Source organism: Bufo gargarizans, chromosome 8 (assembly GCF_014858855.1).
Source record: "Bufo gargarizans isolate SCDJY-AF-19 chromosome 8, ASM1485885v1, whole genome shotgun sequence".
NCBI lineage: Eukaryota > Metazoa > Chordata > Amphibia > Anura > Bufonidae > Bufo > Bufo gargarizans.
This window is the reverse complement of record NC_058087.1, coordinates 191084996-191097357: the sequence shown is the minus strand read 5'-3', so window position 1 is coordinate 191097357 and position 12362 is coordinate 191084996. Positions and strand designations below refer to the sequence as shown.

Here is a 12362-nt window from a genome sequence, read left to right as displayed (position 1 = left end):
AAGGGGTTTTCTGAGATTTATACACCCGGGACTCCCGCTGATCAGCTGTTTGAGAGGACAGCAGGGCTCGCAGTAGCGCCATGGCTTTCTCGCAGCCTTCCCTAGGCCATGTGACATCACGTTCATTGGTCACATGGCCTAGGCGCTCTATACAATGTACAGCGCTGTGCTTGGTACATTCTCAAACAGCCGATCGGCGGGGGTCCCGGGCATTAGACGCCCACCAATCTGATACTGATGACCTATCTAGAGGACAAGTCATCAGTGTTTAAATCTTAGAAAACACTGTTAAGCAAAAATGTTGCCACAGTCAGTCCTTGTGCTCCACTCACTTCAGTTTTGATAAGTAGGTGGTAAATGAGGACATGATTAGTCCGGGGAGCTGATTGGAGCCAGATTTATTAACTTGTCAATGTCCACCTTCACATGGTCGGTGTTCAGTCAGAATTTGAAATCACTATTTGTTATCCAAGTAGGATGGAAATGATTCTCATCTGGATTTTGGACCTACTCCTGGATTTAGCTCACAAAGGCCTCATGCACAAGGGCGTTGTGCGGCCATTCTGTGTATTTGGGGACCGCAATTGTGGTCCTCAATGCACGGGCAACATCCGTGCAGCGGGCCGGACCCATTCGGTCCATGGTATGTCTGCACCGTGAAAAAATATTTTTGCGGTGCGGAACCACAGAAAGAAACACCATGGAAGCACTCCATAGTGCTTCCGGTGTTCCGTTCCGTGACTCCGTTCCACATCTCCGGAATTGCGGACCCATTCAAGTGAATGGGTCTGCATCCGAGATGCGGAGTGCACACGGCCGGCGGCCGTGGATTGTCGACCCGCCATTTGCGGGCTGCAATATGGCCACGGCTGCCCAACGGCCGTGTGCATGAGGCCAAATACAGATAAAAATACTGACCGTGTGAAAGTGGTCATTTGTGATCTAATAAAGGGGCGGTGTAGAAAGTGGATTAAAATCTAAGACATTAGTGTTAGGCTGCCCATACAAATTCAATAGATGTTGTCCACAGGACAGTCTCTCCCGGCTTCCCCAACCCCCGTGCGGCTCAGCTGTGTATGTGCATTATAGCAGGCATGCTCAACCTGCGGCCCTCCAGCTGTTGTATAACTACAACTCCCACAATGCCCTGCTGTAGGCTGTTCGGGCAGGCTGGGAGTTGTAGTTTTGCAACAGCTGGAGGTCCTGACATGCCCTGCTTGGATGGTGTACGGAGGTCTGTCAGATTGGCAGCACGTGTCTAACCATTTGTTTTGGAATCATGCTGGATCCGCCTTCCTTCAGGTGCTCTGGGTGGGGTCATTGGCTTAAATTGCCTTCACTCCCAGAGGGGGGAAGGGAAGGGAAGGGAAGGGATGTTCCAGCTCAGATGAGTTTGGTTTTTGTTTCATTATTTGTGGTCTAGGCTGTTTGTGTGTCTTCTGCCCCTTCTCCCCTTTCACCATCTCAGGGATTCTAGGGTGTTTGCAGTCAAGGCACGAGGACACTTCATTCCTACCATCAAGGTCTGAATGTGGGCTTAGCAGCATAGGGAGAGAAGTCAGGGATGTACTAGGAGGTGACCATTCCCCTGCATCTCGCCTAGACACTTGTTTATTTGGTTGTCTGTATATCTGAGATACTGTCCGCCGTGACAGGGCCGTAGTTTGAGCATGCCTGCATTATAGTGAATTACTGCCGACTTTGGCAAAACTAACTTAACTAAAAATGTCCCTTGTGATAAACTTCCGCCACTGTTTCTTTGTACGTTATCATCATTTATCACTTTTACCCCCAGTGACTCCGCGGATGGTGAAGCCGGTGAAGTTAACCCCCGATGCATCAGACACAGTGACCTGCTCCATGAGTTTATTAAAGTTTTATCCATCAAGTATTAATATTACCTGGAATAATATGGCAGATAATAAACCAATCCCTTCAACCAGAAAACTTATCCAGACGGACGAGGAACAGACCTTTGATGCTACAAGTGAATGCACAGTTCCCTGGAAAGATTTCAGCTCTGGAGTGCGAGTGACTTGGGAGCATGAATCCCTGACATCTCCTCAGCATCACGACCTCCGTGTAACAGGTACGGCCCTAGAAGGACCCCGGTCATCGCACCGCACAGAACACTGATGGCCTAGTCACACCCTGCACCACACTGACTCCATAGATAGTTCCCACCAGACCCCCATCATCTGCAGTGTGAATGATTTTCTGCAGAGATCTGGTGGGAGTAGTAGTCCATACAGTAGGATAAGCTGGAGGTCGACCCTGTTACATTGTAGTAAAGGATAGTTTTCGGTCCCCACAGTCATCTGGACTTGTATTATTCTGTGGATTTATAAAATGTATGTATTAGAGAAAGGGATTATAGGAGTTTAGAGACTCCATAGAAGATTCCATCCCCCAGCACGCTGCAGTATTGTGCGCTATGGCGGAAGGGTAACCGACCTTATAGTCAATGGGGTCTGGTGTCCGGCATGTAATGGACCCCGCACGGCCATTGCTTGTTGTTCTCCTATAACAGAGCAGAACGTCTCAGTAAAGATCACAGGTGTGAACAGATCCTAACAAGTGACGTCCAGTAATATCCCTCATCGGTCGGTTTTCTGTGACTTCTTTCTAGATCTTCCCTGGCGTCCGGTCGTTGAAGAAATAGAGAAACCCGTTTTCCATGTGAACACTGAAGCCAGATTACAGTGTAAAATCTCTCAGTACTTTCCAAACGATCTCACTGTGACCTGGTACAGGAAGACAAAAAGTGGATATGGAAAGCTAACTGAGAACACTACAACCACAGCAGAGAGACAGCCTGACAACACGTACAGCTGTACCGCCAGCCTGGTAGTCAGACCATCCATACGAGACCATGATGGAGCAGAGATCATCTGCACAGTGCAGCATCCGAGCTCAGAGCAACACGTGGAGAAATCTACAGGACCAATGCAAGTCTATGGTGAGTCCTTTTCCAGTAATTACCAACTAGAACTGATACATCATTAATAACATCTTATATGAAGTGAATGTGCAATTCTGATTATTTTTAATTAGATACTTATTATAAAATGTCACCAACATCACCTGTGGGGTGCACCTGCTGCAGAGCATCATACATGTACCTGTGGGGTGTACCTGCTGCAGAGCATCATAAATGTACATCACCTGTGGGGTGTACCTGCTGCAGAGTATCATACATGTACATCACCTGTGGGGTGTACCTGCTGCAGAGCGTCATACATGTACATTACCTGTAGGGTGTACCTGCTGCAGAGCATCATACATGTACATCACCTGCGGGGTGTACCTGCTGCAGAGTGTCATACATGTACATCACCTGTGGGGTGTACCTGCTGCAGAGCGTCATACAGGTACATCACCTGCGGGGTGTACCTGCTGCAGAGCGACATACAGGTACTTTACCTGCGGGGTGTACCTGCTGCAGAGCGTCATACAGGTACTTTACCTGCGGGGTGTACCTGCTGCAGAGCGTCATACAGGTACATCACCTGCGGGGTGTACCTGCTGCAGAGCATCATACAGGTACATCACCTGCGGGGTGTACCTGCTGCAGAGTGTCATACAGGTACATCACCTGCAGGGTGTCCCTGCTGAAGAGCGTCATACATGTACATCACCTGTGGGGTGTACCTGCTGCAGGGTGTCATACAGGTACATTACCTGCGGGGTGTACCTGCTGCAGAGCGTCATACAGGTACATTACCTGCGGGGTGTACCTGCTGCAGAGCGTCATACAGGTACATTACCTGCGGGGTGTACCTGCTGCAGAGCGTCATACAGGTACATCACGTGCGGGGTGTACCTGCTGCAGAGCCAAAAATTAAATAATAAGACAGCACTACTCACTATTGTTATAGCTACTCCGGTACGTGGCGGTGCCTGTAGCATTAAATCCTGGTCCTAGGATTCCAATGGTTAACAGTGTAGAATAAGCCACGGCACTCCAGAGGGATTCCAATCGATTTCTTTTTATTACACCTTGTGCAGCAACGTTTCAACCTAACGGTCTTTATCAAGCTCCCAATACACAGGTAACACAGTGAACATTAAATACAGTCCCATTGCCCCGCATTGGTTCCTGCTAGGCCCTACCCATTAACCCTCCCTTTACTTTCCTAAAACAACATTCACATATTGTCCACTCCATAATCTATCTAAAACAACATATACCTTTGTCTGTCACATTACCATGCTGTAGGAGATTCTGCCTTCTTTATTCGGGTGCATTTTCATGCTTTCGTTTTCCCATGTGTTCTCGGCGTCCCTGCATGCCTACTGCGCCTGCGCGACATCGTCACTTCCGCCCTTCCATGCGTACTTCCGCCAGGCAATGCCCTGCTTTCGAATCATGTGATTCTGTCGCTCTGGTGACGTAGTGTCATGTGATCGTACATCGATCATTTATCTAAGTTGTCATTAGATGTTCAGGCTCAGTTACCCTAGATATTCAAACATTATAAGCAGAACGAGACCTGTGGTTTCATGATGCGGGCCGTCTGGTGCATATCAAATACAAGCCGATGTTTTATCAAACTATCAGCTGTACCATTTCACTACTATTCAATTGCTATTAAGAGGCTGCAGCTATCGGGTCCATTATTACATCCCTAATGCATCAGCATTTTCTTATTACATCTCCAACACTTCAGAATGAATCGCATGGCGTTCTATTCACAGGTTATTCTTGCAGGTTTGCCATCATTCATCCAGTGGCTGGTGTATAGAGCTAGCGTTCTAGGGGTAGTTAGCCCCCAGTCCACCTGCTCATCCAGTCCCATACTGTCATTCATTCTATAGGAAAGTTCTAATGGGAGCACGTAGGGTAGCCCTTCCTTACGGGGAGTCACCCTCATCCTCTCATGACTTCCTAATATTTTATGGCTAATCCTGCTACATCTTTAATAGCCTCCAGCGCCATTTCACTCAATTATTCTTACAGAGAAATTCTCAAATTGTAGGATATCTAGGACTAGGTCCTTCTAGCTGCAGTCTCAAAAAGCATCACAAAAGACGTTTTATATATGGTGCAAACCTTGACAGACCCACATCACCACCAGAGGACCCGTTCAATTATTTCCCATGCTTCCTTATTAACTATAGGCCTTTTATTTAGAGGCATCGTGAGCGTCAAGAGGCGGTTCTCCCACAGCATGTATGTTGACACCATCTATGGACAAAAGAAAAGGTTTTATTAAATGAACTTTTACCATAAAAATGGAGATATAGGCAAATAAAAGAAAAGGAGTTAGATATTGTACATATATATATGCATACATAAAAACGGCTATTCAGCCTAATGTCTTTTACGCACAACCCAGTAGAGAGTCAGAAAAGGGAACCAACCTTGAATTCCCTATTCAGGCCCTTCGGCTCCATTGTTTCCAACTCATAATGATCACATGACACTACGTCACCAGAGCGACAGAATCACATGATTCGAAAGCAGGGCATTGCCTGGCGGAAGTACGCATGGAAGGGCGGAAGTGACGATGTCGCGCAGGCGCAGTAGGCATGCAGGGACGCCGAGAACACATGGGAAAACGAAAGCATGAAAATGCACCAGAATAAAGAAGGCAGAATCTCCTACAGCATGGTAATGTGACAGACAAAGGTATATGTTGTTTTAGATAGATTATGGAGTGGACAATATGTGAATGTTGTTTTAGGAAAGTAAAGGGAGGGTTAATGGGTAGGGCCTAGCAGGAACCAATGCGGGGCTATGGGATTCCTGCTGCAGAGCGTCATACATGTACATCACCTGCGGGGTGTACCTTCTGCAGAGCGTCATACATGTACATCACCTGCGGGGTGTACCTTCTGCAGAGTGTCATACATGTACATCACCTGTGGGGTGTACCTGCTGCAGAGTGTCATACATGTACATCACCTGTGGGGTGTACCTGCTGCAGAGCGTCATACATGTACATCACCTGTGGGGTGTACCTGCTGCAGAGTGTCATGACGGGTGGTCTGCGCAGCTCCTATTCAAAAGCTTGAGATAAGGATGGTAGGACGTACACACCCGTTCATCTGAAGGTTCACTAGAAATCTCTCCCAGATGCCTTCTTATAAAGTAGTCATTCGCCGTGCACCGCTGGTAACAACCGCACTATCTCGTAGTCTTCTACTCTCGGCTGTCACTCCAATTCTTGTTACTTCATTACACTGGAGAACCTCACAAGCCCATCACAAGTCCACCAGGAAGTCTGTACATGGAGAGATGATATATCACCTGCAGGACTTGTGTCTCCAAAAGAACATATGGCCAATCTCTCTGGGCCGGCTGTATTCACAACGGCAGAGTTCAGACCAAATGGTGTGCATTTCTTTGTGGAAATCCTGGTGGACATGCAGCAGGTTTGTTGAGAATTGCTCCTCTTGCACTGCAAAGAGTGAAATCCGCTGCAGATATCCACAACCACAACTGACCTGCTGGATGCAAAAAAAAGTTACGTGCGGATTTCTTTGCGGAAAATGTCTGCTAATACAGCAAATAAAATGTAATCTGAATAATACCATCCAGATTTATGCCATTTACTCTTCATAGTAATAAGCAGCAGACAATAAGAAGGAACTAACTGAAGACTAGTGAAGGATCATCAACTACACAGATATAAGCATGTACCGGGGTGGGCTTCCCAGGATACAGCAAAGTCCCAGACGAGAAAAGCAACACAGACACCAGCTTTTTATGCAAGAACAGAAACTTTACTTTAACAGTAGTAATAACACAACAATATAAAGACACCCCAGAATATCTTGTATTCCAGACTCCCTCCCCCAGTCAGTGTCCCTCTCCGCTCACCAGGCCTAGACCGGTGGCGCACACAACAGAGCCTACAAGTCGTGCTGTGTCACAAAAGAGGACAAACCTAGCCGGTGGCGGACACAGCAGAGCCTGCAAGTCGTTACCGCGCTGCAGAACAATTTCGGTGCAGTCTAGCAAAAATACAACCCTATCTATCTAACTACTTGCAGGCCTAAACTTGGTTTCTGGTACTGGAGTCCTGATGCAACATAAAGCATACACGGGTTCACTGATCTGAGTCCCTTCTGTATTAGCCACAGGTCCCTTTACACAAATGCAGCATTGCCAAGGTAGATGTTTCACTACACAGCTCACAGCAGCCTTCCTGGAAGCAATCCTTTCTCCAACAAGCAGGATCAAATAGTAAGCAGCGATCAGTCTCTCCTTTCCGCGACTACGATCACTTTTAGACTCCCTGCAGCCAGGATGTAACCGGATGGCCTCCTTCACACACAATCCTCTCAAGATGTCAGCACCTTCACTTCCTGGTTCTCCTCACAAAAAGCTTCCGATAATCCACGCAGAACTGGAGACTCCCATCTTTCTTCCGCACCAAGACTACCGGAGCAGCCCACAGACTTTGACTCTCCTGGATCACCCAGTTTTCCAACATGCTGGCCACCATATCTTTCACCTCCTGGTACATATTAGGTGGGATTTGCCGGTAACATTCCCTGATCGGTGCAGCATCGCCGGTCGGGATTTCGTGTTCAATGGCAGCAGCACACCCAAAGTCCTCATCATGTCTTGAGAAGGCCTCCTGAAATTCCCAAAGGGTGTCTTCCAGCAGCTTTTGTTCTACAGTCCACCCCCATCCCGGCCATGATCACTCGACCGTTCCACCCCGCTGTCGGATGTTTCCCTTGGATGGATCTCTACGGCATAGGTCCAGGCTGATCTCCTATCAGGCTGTAGCGTAATGTCCCTTTGTTGAAAGATACCCCCTTTGGACACAATCTGTGGCCAGCAAGGTGTTTCCAGGGACAGTTTACTCGCAGTCCTCAACACTGCGGCAGCGTACAGGCACACATCCATCTTTCACAATGGCGAGGACCCGGGCTACCAGCGGACAAGCCTGTGTTTCTTCCTGATGGGCAGGCTCGATCAGGACCTCCAGTCCATTCAGTAGTCGTCCAGCCCCCACCGGCAGCATCAATATTTGCTCTTGTCTGGGGGGGGGGGGGATCTTCACCGGGGTCCTCTGTGGCACCTTCACATTTCCAATAGGACATGTTACTCTTTTGCAGGCTACAGCTCCTCACCATCTGTTGTAAAACCTTCTAGGTAGGCCGGTGTGTGGTGGCCCATTTCCAATACTTCGGCCCTTCTTTGGCATAGAGTTGATGGTCTAGGTCTCTCAGTACATTCATGCCCATGGTTACGTCCATTCCTTTCCGATGTCTTGCCCAAACAGTCGGACCCGCATCCAGACTATCCCTCGGACATCCATCTCTCGGTTATCGTCAGCCATCAGCCTGATGACGCTCCCGCCTTCGGGCTCCATCATATGCCGGAAGTGCCTCTCGAAGAACTCCAGAGGCATAAGGGTGCACTCCAACCCTGTATTGACTAGGCGGCAGACCTTCCGGCCTTCCAACTCTGCTTCTATAACGGGGCTGTTGGCTAACAGATCATGTTCTTCATGCAGAGGGCTTAACTCCTTGTGCACCGCTGCAGGACGCCCAGCTACTGCAGCAGTCGGAAGTTTAACGTCTGCTCTGACGCTACCTGTTCTGGGCACTCTCTGGCCATATGGCCGTACTTTCGGCAAGTCCAACAGAGAGGCCCTCTTCTGACCAGCCCCCTCACTTGGGTTGTTCTGAGTGAAGTGGCACGAGGTACAGGGATCGTTTCTGGATGCCGGAGCAGCTCGGCCTTCATCTGGGACACTTCCAGCCGAAGCTCTTTCAATTCCACCTGCAGGGCCTGGACCACATCCTTTAAGGTCTCCGATTCTTCAGACCCCGGCCGGTCCCCTGTAGCATGTGTGCTATTCACTACTCTCGTCACCGCAGGCATGGGCTCTTCCTCTCTCTCTACTGTGGCTAAGTAAACGCTGTAGAATGTTATGTCGGCCATTGTTCGGGTCATCTCTTGTAATTTCTCTTGTAAGAATTTATTTGAGAGCCCCACTATGAACTGATCTCGTAGTAGCCGGTCCACCTCCCGGAAGTTGCCCATGGCCTTGGGGTCCCGTCGTTGTATCTCATTAATCGTCTCCTACAGAGCATTGGAATATTTCATCAGGGTCTCGCCCTCTTGTTGGGGTCGGTTAAAGAAGTGACTCCATAACTGTACCATTTTGGCACGCCCACCTTGGGCTCTCTCTAGCAGGGAGAATATCTTCTCTAGGGTATCTCTCTCGAAGTCGGGCCTTACCATCACTGTCCGTCTGACGTCATCCTCTAGGGCTCCCTCTGCCCGCAGTTTGGGGGTCAAGTTACACATTTTAACCACACTTCACACCCTTTCAGTCCAGCCCTGCAATGTCATGTATCTACCGTCATACTTTGGCAGATGACGCAGCAGTGCCCCTACGGGGATGTATCCTACTGGGTTGGCCATGTTGTTGGGGGCAAGCTGGTCTTGCGCTTGTGCACCCTGGGCTGGGTCCTGATCTGGCACCACTGGCGCCAGGGGAAGGTCTCCCGCCGCCTTCCCGTCCATAAGGGTTGTTGTATCCTGCCGACTACGTCAAGATGTTAGCCGAAAACCTGGGTGGGCTCCCCAGGATACAGCAAAGTCACAGATGAGAAAAGTGACACAGACACCAGCTTTTTATGCAAGAACAGAAACTTTACTTTAACAGTAGTAATAACACAAAAATATAAAGACACTCAGAATATCTTGTATTCCAGACTCCCTTCCCAAGTCAGTGTCCCTCTCCGTTGGCCAGGCCTAGACCGGTGGCGCACACAACAGAGCCTGCAAGTCGTGCTGTGCCGCAAAAGAGGACAAACCTAGCCGGTGGCTGACGCAGCAGAGCCTGTAAGTCGTTACCGTGCCGCAGAACAATTCAGTGCAGTCTAGCAAAAATAGAACCCTATCTATCTAACTACTTGCAGGCCTAAACTTGGCTTCTGGTACTGGAGTCACTGATGCAATATAAAGCATAAACTGGTTCACTGCCCCTAGTCCCTTCTGTGTCAGAGGGTGGCTTTGACCGGGATGGCCACAGGTCCCTTTACACAAATGTGGCCTTGCCAAGGTAGATGATGTTTCACTACACAGCTCACAGCAGCCTTCCTGGAAGCAATCCTTTCTCCAACAAGCAAGATCAAATAGTAAGCAGCGATCAGTCTTTCCTTTCCGTGACTACGATCACTTTTAGACTCCCTGCAGCCAGGATGTAACCGTGTGGCCTCCTTCACACACGATCCTCTCAAGATGTCAGCACCTTCACTTCCTGGTTCTCCTCACAAAAACAGTCTGCAAGAGGCATCGTCTGTTTTACATATTCAAATCCCAGAGTGTACTGGTTGTAACTGCGAAACAGTGGCATCTAGTGGCAGAAATGCCAAATAACAATGATATACAAACTAAACAAAGAGAGCTTGCTCACAATCTCACACAGACTCAGTGCAGAGGCCTCTTGTGTATCTTCTAGAGATGAGCGAATCAAAGCTGACGAAGTGGAATTCGATCCGAATTTCAGGAAAAATTTGATTTTTCCTAAAATGGCTGCTGCATGTGTTAAAACATGGGGCAAGGAACTCTGGGAAGGCGGGATCACCCAGACTGACATGCCTTCATGCAGCCAACCAGCCCTGTGATGTCACAGCCGTATAAATATGGCAGCCATCTTGGATGCAGACATTTTCCAGTGTTCTGAGTGCAGGGAGAGACGTGATAAGGCGCTAGGGACAGCAATAGGAAAAACCTCATTGTGAAAAAAAAAAAAAAAGAACGAAGTGCAGGAAAAGGATAAGAAGGAATTATTTCACAGCATCTTAGTGCAGGGGGAGACGTCAAAAGGCGCTAGGGACAGTGATATCAAAAACCTCATTGTGAAAATAAAGTGTTTTACAAGTGCAGGGAAAAATTATTTAGGGCTCCAAATAGCCATTAGACATCTCTGTCATTCCAGCTATTTGTTCTTGGGGTGCAAGTGCTATGTTGAAAATAGTGATGAGCGGCAGGGGCAATATTCGAATTCGCAATATTTTGCGAATATTTTGTAGAATATTCTTCATATATTCGCGAATTCAAGATTATATTCTTGATTGCGAAAATCGGCATTGTATTATTCGCGTAATGCGCGCGAAATACCGGCGTGAGACACTTATACTACATTTTTCAAGCTGGTATAAGTTTCCTGAGACTGGAGAAAATGGTTGGCCCGGCAGAACATTAGAATAGCTTTATATGCAGATATAGTGCTCCAAAATATTTGTGCTTGCAAATTTTCAGCAATTAATGATGCGCATATTTTTTTGCAATACGTGCAACTTGTGACAACACAGCACTATGTCTGTAGCATGTATGTATGGACAGCAGAACCTATCAGCTACACTATAGATCAATCTAACCTACACTAACTATTTGAAATAACATATATATATATATATATCTCACACTGCTGTCTCTTTCATAACTGCAATAAACTTTAGAAAATGGCTGCTGGGGAGGTTCTTATATAGTAAGGGGTAGGCAACTTTTCTATTGGTTGCTAGGGATGTTGCTAAGCTGTGACAAAGTGTTCTCATTGGCCCACAAGCTAGACTGTGTTTTAAAAAAATAAAAAATATTCTTCATTATGAATATATAGCACTATAGTCTAAATATTCGCAAATTCGAAGTTGCGATAAAAATTCGCTTTTCGAATATTTGCGCTTTTAGTTGAAAAGCCTTTAGTGGCTTATATCTGTGGAAAAAGAAAAAAATATTTTCAGTTCACTTCTGCAGTTTTATGTGGTGAAAGTGTTTATTGGCCTATTTCAGTACAGAAAGAAAAATATATTTGTTGCTTTTAGGGGTGTCTTTAATTTGCTTTTAATTTATTTAGTTCAGCTAAAATAATGTCAGACAGACAGAGAAGTGCCAGGCCATGCACAGTGGCAGAGTGGCAGAGGCCTAAATGTTTCTGGCGCAGGCAGAAGTAGCAGCAGAGTAAGGGGGCGTGTCAGCAGGAGTCGCAGCGCGAGGCCTGAGCTCCCAGTGTCAGCTAGCAATCGTGTCTTGACCAGCAACCCAGCGGTTCTTGATTGTTGAACTCGGTCATCCACGTCGTCCCAAGTGACCTCAGACACCCCCAGCCAACAGTCGTGGGTTCGTCAGACACAACCCTTAGTTGGCATGGCCCGGGAGCAGGCCCTGTGCCCTCACCTGTCCTCAACCTGCCTCTGTCCTTTTCTGTTCCCTCAGCCAGAGAAGGATTGCATGCTGTTGGCTCAGCTCCACTGTACAGCGAGGACGAGCTACTAGAGGACAGTCAGCAGCTACTGGCCAGCCAAGATCTGGAGGAGACATCCCCCGCTTCCTCCACTAGGCGGGCAAGTAGTGATGAGGAGAGTGGTGTGGGAGGTGGTGCTGC

General features: G+C 47.8%; 1 protein-coding gene across 2 annotated transcripts in view; it reads left to right on the top strand.

Annotated features, from left to right (window-relative positions):
- Window positions 1-12362, top strand: part of LOC122945126 — a 110768-nt gene that overhangs the window by 33170 nt on the left and 65236 nt on the right. For both annotated transcript variants that reach the window (XM_044304014.1, XM_044304015.1), the window contains exons 10-11: window positions 1796-2089; window positions 2630-2959. In XM_044304014.1, the coding sequence (XP_044159949.1) occupies window positions 1796-2089; window positions 2630-2959 (624 nt within the window). The remainder of the gene's footprint in view (window positions 1-1795; window positions 2090-2629; window positions 2960-12362) is intronic.